Source organism: Oncorhynchus mykiss, chromosome 30 (genome assembly GCF_013265735.2).
Source record: "Oncorhynchus mykiss isolate Arlee chromosome 30, USDA_OmykA_1.1, whole genome shotgun sequence".
NCBI lineage: Eukaryota > Metazoa > Chordata > Actinopteri > Salmoniformes > Salmonidae > Oncorhynchus > Oncorhynchus mykiss.
In genome coordinates, this window is record NC_050570.1 from 16,197,308 (window position 1) to 16,220,844 (window position 23,537).

A 23,537-nucleotide genomic window follows, 5' to 3' on the forward strand; every position below is an offset into this window, starting at 1 on the left:
AGGAGTAAGGGTAGAGCCGTCTGGTATAGTTTCCCTTAGTTGCCACAAAGTCAAATAGACTATATTGTAAAAAGTCATGAAATGTTTTATTTTATTTTTGGTCGTAATTTAAGGTTAGGCATAAGGAGGTCAGTAGTGTGGTTAAGTTTAGGAATAGGTTTAAAATCAGATTTTAAGAAGCGAAATCGTAGAAATAGGCGTCTTCTATAAATTTGTGACTGTGGGAACTAGTGACAACCGGTAGGTAGTTAACCAGGACGGAGGTAGATTGAACTGTATTGCCCCCTGGCAGAACCATATCTGAATTGTGAATTCATGTCATTTTATGATTTTGTTTAAACAATAAAAAAGTGCAGTTTAAACGTTAAGAAAAAAGGTTGTTCCTGGAAGTGTTGAGCTCTGTTCCTCTAGCATAGAGAAAGTGAAGTTTTGACAGTATATGGATTATCTATGATAATATTTGTGTTGACAGGTTGACCCATACCAAGCATACTAAGGGGGGAGTGGTACCTTTGAGTTGCATTTTCTTCCCAATCCCCATTTCCAGTATATTTAGTATTTTGTCTCACTATTTCTTCTTCTCATCCCAGATAACTTTATTCCCTGTCTGGCATAGGAGGCTGTCGGGAGGAGCTATAGGAGGAACATAATCATTGTAATGGCTGGAATGGAATATACGGAATGGAGTCAAACATGTGGTTTCCCTATGATTGATGTGTTTGATACTGTTCTATTGATTCCATTCCAGCCATTACAATGAGCCTGTCCTCCTATGGCTCCTCCCACCAGCCTCCTCTGCTGTCTGATCTGGTCCATGCCTTATGGTGCATTCTCTCCTCTTCCCAGTGTTCTTCTCCACAGCCGTGATGCTCCAGGCCCCTTTATGGACGTGTGAGTGGTGGCCAGAGGAGTCAGACAAGGAGATAAAAGAGATGACCCTATCAAGCATCCCTGTTGACATGGTCTCAAAGGCCACACAAACCAAAACAGGAGATCGAAGCATTTGGGCTCCTTCATTCTGACAGCACAGATTCTCTGTACACTACAGCTACTGAAGTGTCATAAACACAAATAGCATCAAAACTTGTCCCAACTAGGACAGTTTAGTACCTTTGAGACTGATCAATGAAGGGAATGAGAATTGAGCCTATTTTATCTTCTCAGATTCCAGGATGCCATCTAAGCCCATCCCAATTTCAGGGCAGCTCTTCAACCAGCAGCTGAACCTGTCTCAGAGGAAGGCAGTGAAGCATATCCTGGCAGGGGAGTGCCGGCCCACCCAGTACATCCTTTTTGGATCCCCAGGGACAGAAAAGATGATCACCCTCATGGAGGCCATGCTGCAGGTTCTGTACTGTACACTTCTCAACCCAATGGATATCACAACCTTTTACATTTACATTTGAGCAGACACTCTTATCCAGAGCGACTTTGTGTGTTCATTTTAAGATAGCTAGGTGTGACAACCACAAATCAAAGTCGTAGTCAGTACAATTTTCAGTTATAAGCCAAATCAGTGCCAGTAGGAAAAGACACATGCAAGGTTTTGATATTTTATAGTGTGTGTGGGGGGGTGGAGTGATAAGACTGTAATGTCTTATTTAAGATCTTCTTTGAAGAGGTAGGGTTTCAGAGGTTTTTGGAAGATGGGCAGGGACTCTGCTGTCCTAGCATCGGGGGAAGCTCGTTCCACCAATGGGGTGCAAGGACAGAGAAGAGGTTTGACAACCAGACCCGCGTTCAAATAGTATTTGTTTTCATTGAAATACTGGACTGTTTGGTTCAGCCTGCCCTGCCTGGAGTGCCAGATGTGCAGGAGTTGCACGGTAACCATGTTCCATTGATTCCATTGCACCTGGCAAGCTCAGTCAAGTTTCTTGTAATTGGTTGAATTTGGTTATTTACAAAAGTTGCCCTCATTCTAGTTCTCTGGATAAACAGTGAAATGTCTCCTCTTGTTTCCATTCTGTAGGTGTGTTACCACCTGCCCAGTAATTATGTTCTGGTGTGCACTCTCTTCAACAGTGCTGCTGACCTCATCTGTATCCAGCTCCATGTTAGTGGGTTCCTGCACGCTACGAGCCTGGCCCGCGTCAACACCTCCTGTCGATAGGAAGAGGTACTGCACCCACCGCCTCGATCCCATTTTCTCTACCAGTTTATGCCTCTGTCTGTATCTCCTGTAGGCAATCCCTGAGGTTATAAGGCAGTACTCTCGGGCTGGGAAGGACATCCGACATGCTTCCTTGGACAGGTTCGTGGTCAGTACCTGTACCACCGCTGGCCTTCTCTACCAGATTGGGCTGCGGTAAGGGACAAGAAGATAACAAGGCTCCCTTATGTTAAAGGTCCAATGCAGCCATTTCTATCGCAATATCAAATCATTTCTGGGTAAAAAATGAAAGTACCTTACTGTGATTGTTATTTTTTGTTGCTAGGACTGTCGGGGAGGAGTCTGAGTGTGGAGGAAATGGAAAACTAGCTGTTATTGGAAAAGGTTTGATCTATTGGTCTATTAACAAAACTCCTTCCCATCAAAACAGGCTGGATTTTCAGGCCGTCTTTTCAAACAGTTCTTACAGTAGAAGTGCAGTATCATAATTTTCACAATTTCACAGTATTATTCCAACCTCATAGTGTGGAAATATATAACACAGGAAAATCACATTTCGGATTGCACTGGGCCTTTAAGGTCCATTGTTAACCTCCTTCATCAACAGAAGTACTACTCTAGAGAGGATCACAATACTACATGTATTAAAATAATGAAAGTTGTTGTTTATTCCTCAGTGTGGCATTGATCCCCCTAGGGCTTCTGTCAGAGAGAGACAGACAGGTTAGACTAAACAGAGTACACTACAACCACAAAAAAACTGGAACACCCTTACTAAAGTGGTGCAACCGTTGAAAAACATTGCACATCACATAACTGACAGAAGTCATAACTGTATTTTGTGGCCTCTTGATCAAAAAGTGAATCATATGTTCTGTTGCTACCCCCACCTTTCACATAGTTCTGTCTGGAGACCCCAGGCAGGTGGGTCCAATTGTGAAGACCAAGCTGGCGCAGGCATTGGGCCATGGGGTGTCCATGCTGGAGAGACTGATGACCAAGCCCCTGTACATAAGAGAGAGTGGGGGATACAACCCAAAGCTGGTGAATACAGACACACACACACACACACACACACACACACACACACACACACACACACACACACACACACACACACACACACACACACACACACACACACACACACACACACACACACACACACACACACACACACACACACACACACACACACACACACACACACACACACACATTCCCTGTCAGTGCCATTGTCATCTAAATCATGCATAGTGAGTCACCAACTGAATCCAGATGATACATCTTCTTATACATAATGTTTTGTCTTGCATTGTAATATAATGTTTAACAGACACTTTTATTCAAAACAACTTATGGGTGGCCCCAGCGGATATCGAGCCCTCAACCCTAGGCGTTGCAAGCACCATGTTCTACCGACTAAGCCACACAGGATCACATTGTAAATAGGTGGCTCCAAAGTTTATTGCATTCTCATTGTGTCCTCTCTTCTCCCTCCAGGTGACAAAGCTGGTGTATAACTACCGTTCCCAGGAGGCCTTCCTGACCCTGCCCTTTAGACTGTTTTACAGTGGGAAGCTGTGTGTCAGGGCCCAGAGGTCCATCTGCCCATCAAGGGATTCCATGGAGTCAGGATGAGGCCTCTATCTGTTTCTCTCGCTCTCTCGTTATGTTTCTTTCTGTCTTTTCTGTAAAAATAGACTCAAGACAATGGGATCTTTCTCAATAGTCTTTCCTTGAATCCTTGTGGGATTCCACTGGGATTCTCTGCCTCTAACACTATTACGGGGGCTGACTCACTGGTTTACTGGTGCTCTTCCATGCTGTCCCTAGGAGGGGTGCGTCACTTGAGTGGGTTGAGTCTCTGACGTGATCTCCCTGTCCGGGTTGGCGCCCCCCTCGGGTTCGTGCCATGTGGGAGATTTCCGTGGGCTATACTCGGCCTTGTCCCAGGTTAGAAGTTGGTGGTTGAAGATATCCCTCTAGTAGTGTGGGGACTGTGCTTTGGCAAAGTGGGTGGGCTTATATCCTGCCTGGTTGGCCCTGTCCGGGGGTATCGTTGGACAGGGCCACAGTGTCTCCCGACCCCTCCTGTCTCAGCCTCCAGTAATTATGCTGCAATAGTTTATGTGTCGGAGGGCTAGGGTCAGTCTGTTATATCTGGAGTATTTATCCTGTCTTATCCAGTGTCCTGTGTGAATTTAAGTATGCTCCCTCTAATTCTCTCTCTCTCTTTCTCTCTCTTTCTCTTTCTTTCTCTTTCTCTTCTCTCGCGGGACCTGAGCCCTAGGACCATGCCTCAGGACTACCTGGCCTGTTGACTCCTTGCTGTCCCCAGTCCACCTGGTTGTGCTGCTGCTCCAGTTTCAACTGTTTTGCCTGCGGCTATGGAACCCTGACCTGTTCACCGGACGTTCTACCTTGTCCCGGACCTGCTGTTTTCAACTCACTCTCTCAACCGCACCTACTGTCTCTAACTCTGAATGATCGGCAATGAAAAGCCAACTGACATTTACTCCTGAGGTGCTGACCTCTTGCACCCTCTACAACCACTGTGATTATTATTATTTGACCCTGCTGGTTATCTATGAACTTTTGAACATCTTGGCCATGAACTGTTATAATCTCCACCCAGCACAGCCAGAAGAGGACTGGCCACCCCTCATAGCCTGGTTCCTCTCTGGGTTTCTTCCTAGGTTCCCGCCTCTCTAGGGAGTTTTTCCTAGCCACCGTGCTTCTACATCTGCATTGCTTGCTTTGTAAAAAGGGCTTTATAAATACATTTGATTGATTGATTGATTGTGTCTTCGTCATGTCCTCTGTCCTCCCATTTCTCAATGTCTGCGTTTCCTCTCCTCGTCTCCCACTGACATGTTGAGAACATTTTGACAAATACAGGTTTTCCTATCTTGTCGGCATCGAGCCTAGACGTTGAACACCAATAATGCCAGTCAGCTTTCCTTCTCTCATGGCACAGAGATGAGGGAGGGCAACAACCCTTTGTGGTTCAACCCTGGAGAGGCGGTACAGATGATGCTGTACTGCTGCCAGCTGGCCAAGAAGCTCTACAATCCTGTAGCTGCCACTGACATTGGCATTATTGCTCCCTACAGGAAACAGGTCAGTATGGCATGACCATTTAGACTGTCAACAGTGGGTACCATTCTGTTACAGTTTACTTGTTACTCGCCTAGTATTGCTGTAAAAATCCTAAAAAAACCATAACAAGTTCATTATTCTGTCACAACTAGTACAGTGGTCCATCTCCCTTAACCCTGAACACCGGACTGACCGGTCTGACCACCTGAACCTCTGCTCCTCAGCCAGAGAAGATCCGTGTGCTGCTCCACAGGGTGGGCCTGTCTGACATCAAGCTGGGCTCTGTGTAGGAGTTCCTGGTCATCATCTTGTCCACGGTAACATTCCCCTCCTTCATTATTGAACTTGACTAATTTCTCCCTTTACAGGGTCTCAGGTCCATTCGTTTTCAATTCAGGGAATACATTCTGAAATATAAAAAAACAATGTGTCACTTTTGTGTCACGGGATACTAGGAGTGGTGGGTTGGAATCAGGCGCAGAGAGCAGGGTTCAGCATATCATGATTTATTCTCCGACCAAAAAACGGTCACGCTAACATACATTTGGCATAGAACAGACCAGCCCAAACACAGGACCAAACAGTCCGGAGAATACACACATGAAAACCACATCCAACAGAGTAACAAAAAACAATCCCGCACAAAACAAGGGCGGGACAAACTACTACATATAGAGAAGCTAATTAAACTAAAATATACACAGGTGAACCTAATAAGACAAAACCAACAGACAAACGAAAAAGGGATCGGTAGCGGCTATTAGGACGGTGACGACGACCGCCGAGCACCGCCCGAACAGGCAGGGTGGCCAACTTCGGCGGAAGTTGTGACATTTTGTACGAGTTGTATATCACTTCACTTGCTGAATTGACTGAATTGTAGATGCAATTGACACCTATCTTAATACATCTAAATAAATGACCTCTTGTTCCAGGTGAGGGAGAATGAGTCAGTGCAGTGTGACGACCTGCAAAGCATCCTGTGATTGCTGTCCAACCCCAAGCGCTTCAGCATGGCAGTCGTTCGGCCCAAAGCCCTGCTCATCATCATGGGGAACCCGCACCTCCATAGTCAAGTACCCATGCTTCAACCCTCTCCTCCAGTACTCTTTTGAGTGACCGCCAACCTCTATCAGGGCTGCACACAGGTGTGTTTAGAGTGTATTATGCACCACACACACACACACACAATTTAATAAAACATGAGTCAAAGCAAGAAACTTTAATTAGTCAGTAATAAAACACACAAATCTCTTACTTTCTCCTCAGAGCTGCCAGTGAGAAAGAGGAGTGAGAGAGTTTGCTGTGCTCACTACTGCTCAGCTGTCCATCACTCCAGCACTATCTGTCCTATTATGTTCAAATATAGTTTTCTTCATTCATTTATCACATTATCATGACTTGGCCCTCTACATTTGTTAATCTACACAGTAAGCTGCGTATGTGTTAATCAATGAAATATGTATGGAGATGCCTTTGGAGAATGCACTCCAATTCCAAACTGCTGTAAGAGCAAACTTTAGATGCAGTTGTCATGCAGTCCACTGGTTGGCAGTAGTGCATATGATGATACAAACCTTTGGTGTTGATTTTTCTTCTTATTGGGTTATTGGACTTTGACACCAGTGTCTATTTCATATTGTGCTAGCTAGGTCAGTGTTGTATTGACAATGAGTCTATATCTAGCAACACTTCCAAAGGTGTGCTTTAGAAACATCCTGCTATAATAGAAGAGGACTGGTGCCAGTGACTACCTGTGAGAAACCTATCATGAGTAAGAGAGGTACTGGGACCGTACCATGGTACCTGAGTCCCACATCAAAGAGCTCCTCAGGTAAACGGGGTCTGAAGCTCCCTGACAGTGTGGCACATTCAAATAAAAGCTGTCTCCTCCCTACTCATTAGAGTCCTATTGTGATTCAGTCCTAGAACCACCCCCTCTCCTCTACTTTCTCGCTGGGCTCCACCAGGGCTGACTGCCACAGGAGAGTCAGCCTGTCAGTAGCACTCAGTTGTCACATCCAGTCTCCGGGTGGACCTATAGGCAGACACAGACAGACGCTGCCTGCCTGCCCCACCGGGGTGTTTAGACACACTGTCTCCTGCAGCCTAGCATATGCTGTTACTCGCATTGCTCAACAGTGTCTGAGACACTTAAAAATAATAGTCACTCAATAGAATGGTCCTCCTTCACTGCCAGCAGGCTAAATAACAACCAGGGACCTAAGAGGCAGGGTTATAGTATGTGTTTTTGTTATAGTACCTGATTTGCTAGTTTTTACTTTTGTTTCCAATATAGTTTTAGTGTTTGGAACAGAAAGCATGCCTGGGAGGCTAGAAGACATTTGTGTTGTATGGTGTTTTTTGGGGATGTCACTTCTTACAACTGGGGGTGAAGTAATGGATAAAGTAATGAGTCAGATCAAAGGTTAGGTTTATATGATAAAGTATCTGTGACTTGGATTTAAAAGGAATAGTGCCGAGACTGGTGCAAAAAAAAATGGTAACTCTCTCTCTCCCATGTTTACACTAATGAGGAGTAGGGGTTTACACTAATGAGGAGTAGGGGTTTACACTAATGAGGAGTAGGGGTTTACACTAATGAGGAGTAGGGGTTTACACTAATGAGGAGTAGGGGTTTACACTAATGAGGAGTAGGGGTTTACACTAATGAGGAGTAGGGGTTTACACTAATGAGGAGTAGGGGTTTACACTAATGAGGAGTAGGGGTTTACACTAATGAGGAGTAGGGGTTTACACTAATGAGAAGTAGGGGTTTACACTAATGAGGAGTAGGGGTTTACACCAATGAGGAGTAGGGGTTTACACTAATGAGGAGTAGGAGTTTACACCAAAGAGGAGTAGGGGTTTACACTAATGGGGAGTAGGGTTTACACCAATGTGGAGAAGGGGTTTACACTAATGAGGAGTAGGGGTTTACACTAATGAGGAGTAGGGGTTTACACCAATGAGGAGTAGGGGTTTACACCAATGAGGAGTAGGGGTTTACACTCATGAGGAGTAGGGGTTTACACCAATGAGGAGTAGGGGTTTACACTAATGAGGAGTAGGGGTTTACACCAATGAGGAGTAGGGGTTTACACCAATGAGGAGTAGGGGTTTACACCAATGAAGAGTAGGGGTTTACACCAATGAGGAGTAGGGGTTTACACCAATGAGGAGTAGGGGTTTACACCAATGAGGAGTAGGAGTTTACACTAATGAGGAGTAGGGGTTTACATCAATGAGGAGTAGGGGTTTACACCAATGAGGAGTAGGGGTTTACACTAATGAGGAGTAGGGGTTTACACCAATGAGGAGTAGGGGTTTACACCAATGAGGAGTAGGGGTTTACACCAATGAGGAGTAGGGATTTACACCAATGAGGAGTAGGGGTTTACACCAATGAGGAGTAGGGGTTTACACCAATATGGGGTAGGGGTTTACACTAATGAGGAGTAGGGGTTTACACCAATGAGGAGTAGGGGTTTACACCAATGAGGCGTAGGGGTTTACACCAATCCAATGGTTTTTAACTTGTAAGAATTATCAAGTTAGCTACTGATTTCTAAGGCTATTTGAAACCACCATCTCCTAACAACATTTACCTGCCAGCTTCAATAACTTGAAAACTTCACAAAAGCTTGAAACCCCCATTTCTGACCAAAGTTTAGGGGGAAAAAGTCAAACTTCTATTTTATTTTTGGTTTCAGCGATAATAGTTTTTGTGTAGTTTGATTTTTTCAAACTGGTTTGTTAATTATTTTATTTCGGTTGAATAGTTTTTTCATTATTATTTTTGTATTAGTTTTAGTTTACTATATTAACCTTGCTAAGAAGTTGTGTTGACTACATGCAGTTTCTCCCATGTTTTAGGCATTCTGTATGGAAGGGGCAACATGCTGACTGACTACTCTCAGGATAGCCAAGCTAACGTACCTACAAATGATCCACAGCTCCAAGTACTATTGTTTGACATTTCAATATAAAGAGTTTTTGGTTTGTCATTGTTTTTGCTTGCCAGGTGAGAGGTGTTGCCATATTCATAAATGACTTGCTGACATGGACATATAGGTTTAACAGTAGAGAAGTGGTTGGAAGTGTACAGAGCTCATTCCGCTAGTGCAGTCCGGAATCAATGACCAGTTTGTCTGAACGCCTTTTGTACAATAAAACCATACCGAATAAGATGACCATTAACATAAAGACTACTATGTTAACCAATGTGATCATCAGTGAACATATTTGTCTGTGTGGGAGTGTGCCTCTGTCACTCCTTACTGGTCTTTGATAGACAGGTGCCCAAAGGAACCGTAGTCCCCATTACCAACACAAACACACCGTCTACAGACAAGCAGGGGGGCCGTTAGAAAGAAAAACAGTCCCCTGCAGGGATAATGGCAGAGGCAGCTTGTTAAACGTATGACACTATTGTTCTGAAAAATTGGTCTGTGACTCTAATTGCCCAGTTAGGCCCCTCAGTAAGTCTCATCGTCTGAACCCAGGGCCCCGGCTCAGATCAGACTGGGGCTGGGCAGGCACCAAAGCATTACGGGATGGCCGCTTGGCTGAGGCCGATGGCGCTCTGACTGGAGAATGAAGGCTGTGGGAGAGATAGGGGCCAGCCAGACTGAGCCTATGTTCATAAATCAAATCAAATCAATTTGTATTGGTCACATACACGTGTTTAGCAGATGTTATTGTGGGTGTAGCGAAATTCTTGTGTTTCTGGCTCCAACAGTGCAGTATTATATAATAAGTAATATCTAACAATTTCACAACAATACACACAAGACACACAAATCTAAGTAAAGGAATTGAATTAAGAATATATAAATATATGGACAAGCAATGTCAGAGCGGCACAAACTAAGATACAGTAGAATAGAATAGAAAGAGTCTTAGAGAAGGGGTACTGCCCTAGGATCAGTTTTGCATTTAATATCGTAAGGAATGCGATCCTAGATCAGCACTCCTACTCTGAGACGCTTTATGAATATAGGCCCTGGGGCTTAGATTGATTTGCCTGGCACTTCTACAGTCTGAGCCTTGGTACTGTTCCTTGTGCATGTGGCAGCACTCAGACCAAGCCCTATTACTGACTCAAGCCCTCTGGGCGCAAACCCATCAGAGATACACATCTGAACGTGGTTTGAATTGAGTTACTTATCAACTGTGCTTTAATTTTGTGCTGCCATTAGAAGTTTGTGCGAGACGGAGGGAGTGAGAGAAGCGGCATGTCATTAGAAGCAGAGCCTGGACCACCAGTCTGCATCGCAGTGGGAGATCTCTTCTAGTTGTCTGATGAGAAGGGAGGATGAGAGGGTAGGAGCATCCTGTGGCTGTCTGCCACCCATATGACACAGTGTTCCTCCCAAACTGTAATGAAATAATTTTTCTGTAATAATCATCCTTCTCCAGGATTTCCTTGAATACTTTTTATACCCTAATGTTGTGGTTCCCAACTCCGGTCCTCAAGTAACCCCAACAAAACACATTTTTTTTGTAGCCCCGGACAAACATAGCTGAATCAACTAGGTGAGGGCCTGATGATTAACTCACAAGTTGAATCAGACGTGCTTGTCAGGGACTACAATACAAATGTGTACTGTTGGGGGTATATGAGGACAGGAGTTGAGAATTACTGCCCTAACGTGAGATATAAAGCAGAAAAGGTAAGAAATTGCGTAGTTACTTTTTGCACAAGCTTTTTAAAAGTAAAATAGTGAAGTTGGCTCTATGATTTGAAAGTGTCAATAATTGGCAAGAGAAATGGTATGTTTTGAATGTCATTGCAACATAAGGTACAAGATTTACACTCCCCTCCATATTTATTTGGAATGTGAAGCTAAAATTTGACAACATACAGCATTTTGAATTTGAGATTTTGAGATCTGAAATGTTTCATATGAGGCAACAGTACAGAATGTCACTTTTATTTTACGGTATACTTTCATATATATATATATATAATTTACCTTTTAGAAATTAAATCCCTTCATGTATCTAGTATTTTTTTATGTGTATTTTGTTTTCCGTAAGTATTTGGATAAATTCACTTATACTGTATTAAAGTAGTCAAAAGTGTATTATTTGGTCCTATATTCCTAGCAAGCAATGACTACATCAAACTTGTGACTCTACAAACTTGTTGGATGCATTTGTAGTTTGTTTTGGTTGTTTTTCAGATTATGTTTTGTCCAATAGGAACTGAATGACATTAATGTAAACAACAACAAAGAACAGCAGATGTTTCTGAACACTTCTACATGAATCAAATCAAATCACATTTTATTGGTCACATACACATATTTAGCAGATGTTATTGCGGGTGTAGCGAAATGCTTGTGTTCTTAGCACCAACAGTGCAATAGTATCTGACAATTAATGAATCCTGAATAATGATGAGTGAGAAAGTTACAGAGGAACAAAGATCATTAATCATCACTTCTATGTACGATTACAGAGCAACATTTACACATTTTAGCTTCACTGTCCAAATAAATATGGAGGGGAGTGTATGTCATCATATGATTGTCTGGGGGTTCCCGAATGGTGCAGCGGTCTAAGGCACTGCATCTCAGTGTAAGAGGCGTCACTACATACCCTGGTTTGATTCCAGGCTGTATCACAACCAGCCATGATTGGGAATCCAATAGGGTGGCACACAATTGTCCCAGTGTCGTCTGGGTTAGGGGTAAGCCGTCATTGTAAATAAGAATTTGTTCTTAACTGATTTGCCTGATTAAAAAGTATGTGTCTGTCGGCTGCAGTCAAGTTTGATCTGATTGCTACAGTAGGTAGACAGAGCTGTAGCTTGCTGTTGTTGTAGCATTTAGCATGTGCATCAGACTGTAATCTAGGGTCACATCAAAGCCCAGTGAGCCAGACAGAAACACGACTCCGCTAAAGGGAGTGTGATCAGAGCTGGGCTCTGGGATCAGGACCCTTCTTCTCAGGAAACCCTCAAATTAGCAAAGGAGGAGACATGAAAGAGACTCAATATTGAGGAGACTGCCTGTCTGTCTACACAGAAGAAATGAGCCTACACTGTTTCTCCTGAGTAAAATATGAATTATAAACATTCTTGATTTCACATGTCATATTTAAATGCCAGTCAATGTTTCAGAACTTTGTCTCAAATATAAATGTGTGTTTCATGTACTTCTGTCTTTACAGCAGTGTTCTCAAAACAATGGCTCACAAGACAAAAATGATATATACATGAATACATAACTGCTCAGCAAAGTGTCTTATGTGAACCAATCAGCAGGAGGTATTTCTAATGTAAAAGTCAATAGATTTAATGGCGAAAATAAGCCCCGGAGACTGATAGTTTTGCATTGTAATGCCTTGGCTGTGATTGCTCTCATAATGCCCCCCGCCTCCATTCACTATTACCCCCTATGTCTGCAGTCATCACAAAACTAGCTGTTGTCTCCTCTCACACCTCGTCCCAGCCTCTTTGATAGGTAGTTGATAACAGTCTGATGGGGCTGGGCTGGTTGTATATATAGAGGGAGGCAACTGGCACAGAGAGACATTACCTTTTCTACAGCAAGCAACAGCAGCACCTGTCTTCTCCTTAATTGGATTTTCAGTCAGGACTTTGTTTCTCTTCACGATGGATCTCTTCTCCTTCACCCTGACTCTCCTGGTTCTCCTGGCCCCAGCCTGGGGCTTTGACCTGGGTCAGTCGACCCGCTGTGTGCCCATCCCCCACCAGATGAGTGTGTGCCAGGACGTGGGCTACTCGGAGATGAGGCTGCCTAACTTGCTGGGGCACAGCAGCCTAGAGGGCGAGGTGGTTCCCCGCTCGGAGGACTGGAGACCCCTGCTGCAGACCGGTTGCCATCCCCAGGCCCAGGCCTTCCTCTGCTCCCTCATCGCGCCCGTCTGCCTTGACGCGTAAGTCTGTAGCTTTTGTTTGCCTTTTACCTATACATGTCCTCTTCTATCTTTCTATGTCCTTCCTGTGTGTGTGTGTGTGTCTTTCTCTCTCCATACTAGGCTGCTCTCTTCCTTCTCTGTCAACTTGGCTGTTCTCTCTTGTCTATTTCCCTATTACCTTCCCCTTGAGAACATCCCACTGCCAACTCCTTCTCAAGAGGGAACTATCCACTCCTCCATCACTTATATTTCACCCTCAGTGTGTTTACAATGGAACATGACCCCGTGTCTGTCTCTCCATCTCCAGTTTTATCCAGCCGTGCCGTAGCCTGTGTGTGGCCGTCAGGGACAGCTGTGCCCCAGTACTGGCCTGTCAGGGCCAAGTCTGGCCAGAGGCGCTAGACTGTGACCGCTTCCCTACCCAGGAAGACATGTGCCTGACCCCCCACCCCAAACACAGCAACAGCCACCTCGCCAAAGCATTGCCTAAGCCGGCATGCCAAGCATGTCCTTCCGTGGAGGAGCACCCTTCACTGAAGACAGTTCTGGATGCTCTGTGCCAAGATGACTTTGGTAAGAATGTGCAATAATGTACTGTATATGTGTATGTTTGCACTGATTAGTATGTTATGCAAGTTTATTAGTGTGTATATTTGTACCATACATATGTGTGTAGTTCTGTCTCAGCTAGCATACTCACCTTCTGTCCACTCTCTCCTCCCTCAGCTGTAACAGCCAAGCTGTCTCGCCGGCGCCTGCCCTCAGGGGAGCCAGAGTTTGAGGTGGAGGGCCGGGTAGAGTTTATCCGCCAGGGCCCCCTGCTTCCCTACGACACCCAGCACCTCCTCCAGCAGTGGCTGCTCATCAACCTGCCCTGTGCCAACATACTGGTCCGGCCCGGCCGTGTCCAGCTCTACTTGCTGACTGGCGCTGTGCAGTCCGATGGCACCCTGGCCCTCACCCGCCTCTTCCCCTGGCACAGGAAGAACAACAGCATCACAGTGGCTGCGCGCAAGTGGAAACACCACAGGTGTTGAGTGACTGGATGATAGGAGTGATATAATGAAAAATATGATCTCTGTTAAATCTGTGTTGCTTAGAATGGCGTCCTGAGTGGAAGGTCGGTTGAGTATTTGATGTTTTCTGAAGTTACTGACTTGATGTCAGAGGTGTTAGAGCTGGACTCTCTCATTGGCCCTCTGTTGCCCTCTGCTCCTTCACAGTAGCTCAGCTACAGCACACAGTAATAGAATGCACTCTAAAAACTATACATAGTAATAGCTAAATGTAAATTATTTCTAAAGAGTATTATTTTCTATTTAGATAATGCCGTATTTATGTGTTTTGTATGTTGGATTTTTCTGTTAAGTGAGTGAAAATAATACGATAATAAAATGTAAATATGTAATCTATTTCTATTGAATTAGTGTTGGTTATTCTATATGATTCATACAGCATGTAAGATAGCCAGAACCTTACAGCCAAGTTTTTTATTTGACCTTTATTTAACTGGGCAAGTCAGTTAAGAATAAATTCTTATTTTCAATGACAGCCTAGGAACAGTGGGTTAACTGCCTTGTTCAGGGGCAGAACGACATATTTTTGTACCTTGTCAGCTCAGGGGTCTGAACTTGCAACCTTCCAGTTACTACTAGTCCAACGCTCTAACCACTAGGCTACCCTGCCGCCCCAAGTAGGTGAATGAAGAATGGTGCAGGAGTGCAGGATGTCCAGATAGTGAATGGATGAGGAAAAGACAAAGTCCAAAAATAAAATTGTCTTACTAACAACACAGTTCCAGCATAACATCTGGCATTCACCATGGTTGTACAATGTTACATTTAATTGGCATTTCATATTTGTAATATCTGTCATTTATTTGATATTGTCTCTGAGGTCCTTGGTAGCAAGCACTATCTTTATTGATGTACTGTATTTTTGTGTGAATATTAAAGGCCCAGTGCTTCCCAAAACGTGTGTTTTATATATATTTCCACACTGAGGTTCGAATAATACTGTGGAAATGATAATGTCATTTAAGTGTAAGAGCTGGTTGAAAAGACCTCTTTGGTTGGATGGAGTTTTGGCCTGCCTGGTGACATCATCATAAGTTAATAGACCAATAACAAAAAGAGTTTCAAACCTCTCTGCCAATAACAGCTAGTTTTCAGGTTACATATCCCTCCCATTAGGCTCATCCAATTAGACCCCTCAGACCACTCCCAGACAGTCCTAGTAATATTCTAGCTTGAGAAGTTGTTCTTTGCTTAGAAGCTATTTTTATTTATTTTTAACAATTTTAATTAATAACAGTAAGGTACATAATTGTTACACAGAAATAATTTTATGTTGAGATAAAAATGCCTGCATTGGGCCTTTAAATACTGTAACTTATTACTGTTGTCTTGTATTACTATTGCTTGCTCAACATCTTGAATATTAACACGGAATGAAGAAATCAGCATTTAATGAATCATTTTATTTACAGAAATTGTTTCAGTTAAAAGAGTAAAATAAATATTCTGAATACAGTCTTACATGTTAAAGCATTTGTACATGGTTGTGTGTAGCTGACTAACCTTCAGTTTGTGTTTATATACAGTGTATGATATAATAAAGTTTCCAAAACACTTGCAGTCAGTCTAGAAAATGTAACTACACAATAGCAATCCACACAATATTAAAATGACAAGATCTTCTTGTTATGAAGTGTTAGTCGTTTTATCCAATGCTCAACGCCCATCTTTCAGTCTTTAATCCTCTCAGGGGTCAGAGGTCATAGTGTATCTGTGCGGACTCAGTGGCTGTTTCAAAGTCGCAGGTTCCTTGCATGACTCTTTCTCTGTGATAACACCTGTGTCCGAGTCCTGCTGCTGTGACGGTGAGCTGTCTGATGGCGTGCATGTGCTCTCTGGTGCCCTCTTGCGTTCCTCTTCCTGGTTGCAGCCCCGGGACATGAGCTCCTCCATGGGGGAGCGGTAGCTGTGGCCCTCCTTCTCCTTGCAGTTCCTCCACTTCATTCTCCGGTTCTGAAACCAGATCTTCACCTACAGTAGACACACAGGTCAGTGAGAGGTTCATTTTGGGGTGCCAGTTGTTTTGTTTAGTCAAATCTAAGTCTATGATACAGCAGGGAGCATTATCTCTATTTATTCAGTCTGTTTGAAGTGCCACAATTATACTTTTCTAAGTAGTGCCACAATTATACTTTCCTAATTAGACAATCACTTAGAGTATATGCAATTTTAGTCTACTTCTCTGCTTTTCAAATCTAAAATAAGAACAGAAATATCTTCTTCCAATCAAACATTACCGCTGTTTTAGTAGCCACCTCAACTACAACTGAAATGTTGACCACTTTCCCCCTACTTTAGACAAAAGCTTAGAGGGTATGACATCTTGGTCTACTTCTTACAATTATCACAGTAGTGATAGCAGTATTGTAATAACATTTTAAGATGAGGGACACTTACAATAGAAGTGACTCTAGATATTTACTAAATCTAGGCTGGAGCACTCATACCCAGTAAGATGTATTTGCATTCAATGAAGAGGTGATATGAGAAAAAAGCACGATGTAGCATAGGATATAAAATGGGGTTGTAATGGTGACCTCCGACCTAGACCTACAGTATATGGTATCCTACCTGGGATTCCTTCAGGCTGAGATCTGCTGCCAGTTTGTTTCTGTCTGTCTTGCTGATGTATTTCTGTCTTTTGAACATTTTCTCCAGCTCCTTCCTCTGCTCATCCGAGAACACCGCCCTCCTCAGGATTCCTCGCCGGGATTTGGGGCTCGTATCCGGGGACCACATCGGAATATAGGCTCCCTCTGGAAGGTCAGAGGTCAGAATCATTCATATTAATGTTTGTATTCCAGCTAAAAAATAACCTGACTTGAGGAAAGGCAAATGTCATTTTTTGCATTAGGTTATTATGGATGAGTACATTTATTTTCATTGACATATGTTCTCTGTTGCATGAATGCAATGGAACATTGGCCTACTAGATACAAGTACCAATATTTTAATATGGAAATGGATGTAATGTGAACGAAGTCAATAACAAGAAATCATTTTAATACACAAGATAAATGTATTACTGTATATTCCCACATCAAGTGGACTCAAATAGAAAATCATCCTTATTAATGAATGGAAATGTTGGTATTCAAATGCATTATTGCTCTGGCTATCATATCCAGTCCAGTCCAAAGCACTGAATACATACTTATACTGATTATATACTTAACAAAAATATAAATGCAATATGCAACATTTTTCTAAGACTTTACTGAGTTACAGTTCATATCAGTTAATCAGTTCATTTAAAAAAAATATTTGGCCTTAATCTATGGCTTTCACATGACTGGGAATACAGATATTCATTTGTTGATAACAGTTACCTTAAAAAAAAATGGGCCTCACAATGAGCCTCAGAATGTCGTCACAATATTTTTGTGCATTCAAATTGCCATCAATAAAATGCAATTGTGTTTGTTGTCAGTAGCTTATACCTGCCCATACCATAACCCCACCGCCCCCATGGGGCACTCTGTTCACAACAATGACGTCAGCAAACTGCTCGCCCACCCGACTCCATACACGTGGTCTGCGGTTGTGATGGACGTACAGGCCAAATTCTCAAAAATGACATTGTAGACAGCTTATGGTAGAGAAATGAACATTCAATCTTCTGGCAACAGCTCTGTGGACATTGCTGCAGTCAGCATGTCAATTGCACACTCGCTCAAACAACATGGGACCAACACATTTTGGTCAGTGTAAAAGGCAGACTCACGCATCTACTAACTGGCTCACTTCGTCACTCACTATCTACATGGATTGTGTCCATTTTCCGTCAATCTTATACACACTTACTCTCCACTATTTAGTTTGCATCAATCTGTCTAATTTAACAAAATGGGGGTGACTAAAGAGAGAATGGAGACCCATTTTCACAGAGGAGAAAGAGATTGGGTGAAGAGCAATCCCACACTGCCTGACTCACGCACAACAAGAGTCAAGTGGAACATTTGACCAAATCCCATTCAGCAATGCCTTTTTAATCTGTATGACAAATCTGCACACAGACCACCTCTGGGGTGCGAGTAACCGGTTAGATGCGCTCCTCAGGCCTCAATGGCTACCACTTAAATGGAGTTTTAACAGGTCACTCCCAAGGGCTTCATGGTCTGAGCGCACAACCCTGAGGGTCCTGCCACAAAGGCTGTTCATTGAAAGGACACTACTTCATCAATAAATATTTTCTCTTGCAGGTATGGGCCCGGTTCTATGGGAAGATGAGCTCGAATAAGTCTATACACTTTCATTGAGTGTTTTATGTTCAGGTCAGGGGACTTTAAATGGACAGGAATGAGAGTGAGTTGACAGGAGAAAGGAGGGAGTTGAGGAGCTGGTTTCTGTGGCCACACAAAGAGGTAGTGGGCAGCCCCCTTTCTGCAGAGGAATAGCTGTTTTCTGTGTTTTTGTGCTTTGCAGAGTTTATTACTGCAGTGAAAAATTGCAGCGGGTTCGCTTGTGGATGGGGGAGTGAAAGTGCTGATTGGTCACGGCATTGTCCTGTTGCTGGGCACTGTGGGAAAGTGTCAGCCCACTAAGAAGGCTCAGGGGGGGGGGGGGCCAGGGGGTCTACTAAGGGATTATATTTGCTGCCTCACTTGTCAGGAGTCAAAGGACCTAGCAACTAGCATCACAACCCTGACAGAAGTTAGTAGAAATCAATGCTGCCCTCGTCATGAGACTTTCACTATGAAAGGTTAATACAGACTTCAAAATAAATCCAATTACATAACACAATTCAAATCCATATAGATTATGGTTCCATGGAAATATTTTCCATGAAACCTACACTAAATCATTTTAGGAGCCTCATTATATAAATAAATCCCCTCCTTTGGCAAGTCGGAACATTAGCAGTTTGGTCACACTGATTCAATTATCACAGTTGGACCAACTATCAGCCAAACTGTCCTATGTGCTGAGACTCAGCTCACAGAGATGCAATACGACTGTCACGCAGAGACCAATAACAGTTACATGGCATACCTCTTATTAATACAGTCCTAATCTGACAGAGACAAGGCGCTCTGCACACTTGAGTGGGCCTGTGTGCGTATCTATATGACTCCAAATGGGGGCCTTAATGGCCATAAAAGCACCCCCCCCCCCCCCCCCCCCCCCCACCCCGCTCCACAACCTCCCACCCACCCCTACATGATCTAAATAGCCATGAATGGTCATGAATAGCAGTGCAGAGAGTTGAGTGGAGAATTAGCTCCCTGGCATTGCATCAGTAATTAGCTGTAGAGAATATGGGAGACCCTGCTGTTAATGCTTAGAGAGGAGCTGAGGCATCGCTGATGAAGTATTAAACACTCACCGGAGAAGACAAGTGGAGGGCTGGACCCACCACAGCACACTGCTGCCAGCACATACTGAGAGCGCCGTAGAAACACACTGCTCAACAGGCCTGCAGAGAGAAGAGAGAGAGGGAGAAGGGGAAGGAGGAATAGAGAGAGGGAGAAGGGGAAGGAGGAAGAGAGAGAGGGAGAAGGGGAAGGAGGAATAGAGAGAGGGAGAAGGGGAAGGAGGAATAGAGAGAGGGAGAAGGGGAAGGAGGAATAGAGAGAGGGAGAAGGGGAAGGAGGAATAGAGAGAGGGAGAAGGGGAAGGATGAATAGAGAGAGGGAGAAGGGGAAGGAGGAAGAGAGAGAGGGAGAAGGGGAAGGAGGAATAGAGAGAGGGAGAAGGGGAAGGAGGAATAGAGAGAGGGAGAAGGGGAAGGAGGAATAGAGAGAGGGAGAAGGGGAAGGAGGAATAGAGAGAGGGAGAAGGGGAAGGAGGAATAGAGAGAGGGAGAAGGGGAAGGAGGAAGAGAGAGAGGGAGAAGGGGAAGGAGGAATAGAGAGAGGGAGAAGGGGAAGGAGGAATAGAGAGAGGGAGAAGGGGAAGGAGGAATAGAGAGAGGGAGAAGGGGAAGGAGGAATAGAGAGAGGGAGAAGGGGAAGGAGGAATAGAGAGAGGGAGAAGGGGAAGGAGGAATAGAGAGAGGGAGAAGGGGAAGGATGAATAGAGAGAGGGAGAAGGGGAAGGAGGAAGAGAGAGAGGGAGAAGGGGAAGGAGGAATAGAGAGAGGGAGAAGGGGAAGGAGGAATAGAGAGAGGGAGAAGGGGAAGGAGGAATAGAGAGAGGGAGAAGGGGAAGGAGGAATAGAGAGAGGGAGAAGGGGAAGGAGGAAGAGAGAGAGGGAGAAGGGGAAGGAGGAATAGAGAGAGGGAGAAGGGGAAGGAGGAATAGAGAGAGGGAGAAGGGGAAGGAGGAATAGAGAGAGGGAGAAGGGGAAGGAGGAATAGAGAGAGGGGGAGAGAGAAAGAAGGGGTAAAGGGAGAGAGAATATGGAGAGAGGGGGTAAGTTAAAGTAAAAAATAGCATGAGCAGAGAGACATATAAGGTGTAATTTCAGAGGAAACACAGAATCTCTTTTAGTGGGTTTTATTACACCCCCAGCCCCGCACACTTAATTATACTGGATTTTATATACTGGAGTTTCCTGGTAGTGTTCCATTATTCTTTACAGTAGCTGAAAGGGAATAGGAGAGATACTTAATGGTGCAGTTACGAGTGCCTCTCTCACTTTATAACTACTGGTGGATGTTACCCACTTTATATGTAAACTGAGTGTACAAAACATTAGGAACACCTGCTCTTTCCATGACGTAGTCTAACCAAGTAAATCCAGGTGAAAGCCATGATCCCTTAAATCCACTTTAGTCAGAGTAGATGAAGGGGAGGAGACAGGTCAAAGAAGTATTTTTAAGCCTTGAGACAACTGAGACATGGATTGTGTATGTGTGCCATTCAGAGCGTGAATGGGCAAGACAAAAGATTTAAGTGCCTTTGAACAGGGTATGGTAGTAGGTGCCAGGTGCACGCACTGGTTTGAGCGAGACAAGAACTGCAACGCTGCTGGGTTTTTCACGCAGCAGTTTCCCGTGTGTATCAAGAACGATACACCACTCAAAGGACATCCAGACAACTTGACACGATAGTGGGAAGCATTGTATTCAACCTCATAAAGTCTGTGCCCCAACGAATTGAGGCTGTTCTGAGGGCAAAAGGGCTGCAACTCAATATTAGGAAAGTGTTCCTAATGTTTTGTACACTCAGTGTATATACTGTATTCTAGTCAAGGCCTATCCTATAAAACCTCTGCTGTACACACCGTTTCTATTCATATACTGGCCATTATGTCCATACACACCATCATATTTATTACATTTTTCTTTCTTGGATTTGTGTGTATTGTTTTGTATTGTCAGGTATTAATGCACTGCTGCAGGAACACAAGCATTTCGCAGGCACCCGCGATAACATCTGCTAAATATGTGTATGCGACCAATACAAATTGATTTGATTTGAGATGGAAGCTGGTATGAGATACATTTACGACATGTGGTATGTAAGCATGTACATTTCTCTCTATTGCATGTTTTGGGTAGTCAAATGGTTAACATTAGAGGAGCAACTAAAAAGTTTTAAAAAATGACTCTGACTTTCATTATTGTCATGTGTATAATAACTACTACGTGTTATCTTTTAGAATGGGTCTTATTTGTAGTAAATATCCATTATAACCTGCAGGTGAAGACGAAGTTTCTAATGTTTTAGAATTGTATTTACTTTATTATTGAAAGTAAAACACATAAAGAAAATGTCAGTCACACTTTATTTTCTGGATGGTCCATCTGCAGATGCTCTACAGACGGTCATACTATCAACAAAATGATCTGTTGATCAACAACTGCTGGCTAAGTTTATGGTTAGGGTTAGGGCTAAGGTAAGGGTTAAGTTTATGGTTAGGGTTAGGTTTAGAACAAAGATTAAGGTTAGGGTTAGGGCTAGGGTAAGGGTTACGTTTATGGTTAGGGTTAGGTTTAGAACAAAGATTAAGGTTAGGGTTAGGGCTAAGGTAAGGGTTAAGTTTATGGTTAGGTTTAGGTTTAGAACAAAGATTAAGGTTAGGGTTAGGGCTAAGGTAAGGGTTAAGTTTATGGTTAGGGTTAGGTTTAGAACAAAGATTAAGGTTATGGTTAGGGCTAGGGTAAGGGTTAAGTTTATGGTTAGGGTTAGGTTTAGAACAAAGATTAAGGTTAGCGTTAGGGCTAAGGTAAGGGTTAAGTTTAGGGTTAGGGTTATGGTTAGGGTAAGGGTTAGGGTTAGGGTAAGGGTTAAGTTTAGGGTTAGAATAAGGATTAGGGCTAGGGTTAGTAGATAGTTAGTTGAAATATTGCTAATTACCTAAATGGCAGTATAGCAAATGGAATTTGTATCTGATATAATTTTCTGATATTTTTAACTGAAGGCATGGAAGAATAAGTTGATAGGATGAAGAGGTTACACTTCCTTACAGTGTCTTTTTAATGAGAAATCTATATAAATAGGATTTGTTCTGAACAATAAGTATTTTCTGAAAATGTGCTTTACTTCGACTGATTCTAAATGTTTCAAATCATGTTGCATGCATTTTGACACGAGGGAGAGTCGAAACAACTGGTCTTGTCAATTCTAAGGCACATACATTTTTTATAAATATATATATAAAATCAAATCACATTTCCCCCATGTATAGTTTCAAGGGCCTACACATTAGATCTCACAATCACCAATATAATATAATAATATCATAATGTGGTGTATTATATACCATTGTACCTGAGTGTGGATGAGGAGGAAGCCCTCTGTCTTTGACTCGTTCACAGTTTTTACTCTGGCCCTCATAGACAACATGCTGAGGGCCACAGGTGCTCCAGTAGGGGCCGGTCGAGGGCTCCTTGAAGAGCCCACTTGTTGGTCCACCTGAGGTGGGCGAGGAAGAGGATGAGGAAAAGGATGGCCCTGCCGAGCGCAGCAGGTTGTTTATGAGGAAGCTCTTCCCAGAGATGCCAAAGCCTGGATGAGTAGGTGATCCTGCCGCCATATTCTCCTTCTGACCACCGATCATCCTGTTCACTGTGACCCTAAGGAACGCTCCCTCACCCGATTAAGGAAACCCCCGCACCTCTCTGATTCAGAGGGGTTGGGTTAAATGCGGAATACACATTTCAGTTGAATGCATTCAGTTGTACAACTGACTAGGTATCCTCCTTTCCCTTTCACTCACCTCACAGTACAGCCCATTAGTCTCAGCAGCCACAGAGCCAAGTTACAGAAGAGACTCAAATTTGAGATATAATCCCTTCAAGTCTCCCCAGACCGGGGCCAACTTCATTGAAGTCCCAGGAAAAGAAAAGCTCTCTCTCTCTTATTCTCTTCTCTCTTTCTCTTCTCCTCCAGGGTCTGCACTTTGCTCCAGGGCTACCGTGTGATTGGCTAAGAGGTTCTAATGTGATTCTCAATTCAGATAAGACTGG

The 23,537-nt window shown here is 43.5% G+C and overlaps 2 protein-coding genes and 1 pseudogene across 3 annotated transcripts; 2 read left to right on the plus strand and 1 right to left on the minus strand.

Annotated features, from left to right (window-relative positions):
* The first annotated feature begins 761 nt into the window (after positions 1-761).
* On the plus strand, positions 762-6,334 carry LOC118945771 (annotated as a pseudogene).
* Positions 6,335-12,814: 6,480 nt separating this feature from the next.
* LOC110520944 (secreted frizzled-related protein 5-like) lies at positions 12,815-14,581 on the plus strand. The gene is made up of 3 exons (XM_021598396.2): positions 12,815-13,123; positions 13,413-13,678; positions 13,832-14,581. The coding sequence occupies exons 1-3, from the start codon at positions 12,840-12,842 to the stop codon at positions 14,140-14,142; spliced, it is 861 nt and encodes a 286-aa protein (XP_021454071.1). The 5' UTR covers positions 12,815-12,839; the 3' UTR covers positions 14,143-14,581.
* A 988-nt stretch (positions 14,582-15,569) lies between these two features.
* On the minus strand, positions 15,570-23,447 carry LOC110520945 (homeobox protein DBX2-like). Of its 2 annotated transcripts, XM_036969335.1 has the most exons (5): positions 23,288-23,447; positions 22,840-23,189; positions 19,508-19,597; positions 16,753-16,937; positions 15,570-16,152 (listed from the first exon to the last, which is right to left on the minus strand). In XM_036969335.1, exons 2-5 carry the CDS (start codon positions 23,126-23,128, stop codon positions 15,868-15,870), a joined length of 849 nt encoding a protein of 282 aa, XP_036825230.1. In that variant the 5' UTR covers positions 23,129-23,189; positions 23,288-23,447; the 3' UTR covers positions 15,570-15,867. The 2 variants fall into 2 exon arrangements, with proteins under 2 accessions (XP_036825230.1, XP_036825229.1); XM_036969334.1 differs by having other exon boundaries at positions 22,840-23,445.
* Positions 23,448-23,537: the final 90 nt, after the last annotated feature.

Excerpts from the sequence above, each read along its gene's own strand:
- LOC110520944 (XM_021598396.2), top strand. The coding sequence starts at position 12,840 with ATGGATCTCTTCTCCTTCACCCTGACTCTCCTGGTTCTCCTGGCCCCA. Across the intron at positions 13,124-13,412 it reads GCGCCCGTCTGCCTTGACGC|TTTTATCCAGCCGTGCCGTA; the intron begins GTAAGTCTGTAG and ends CTCCATCTCCAG. Across the intron at positions 13,679-13,831 it reads TCTGTGCCAAGATGACTTTG|CTGTAACAGCCAAGCTGTCT; the intron begins GTAAGAATGTGC and ends CTCCTCCCTCAG.
- LOC110520945 (XM_036969335.1), bottom strand. The coding sequence starts at position 23,128 with ATGATCGGTGGTCAGAAGGAGAATATGGCGGCAGGATCACCTACTCAT. Across the intron at positions 19,598-22,839 it reads TCCTCCTCATCCACACTCAG|GCCTGTTGAGCAGTGTGTTT; the intron begins GTACAATGGTAT and ends TTCTCTCTGCAG. Across the intron at positions 16,153-16,752 it reads TCAGCCTGAAGGAATCCCAG|GTGAAGATCTGGTTTCAGAA; the intron begins GTAGGATACCAT and ends TGTCTACTGTAG.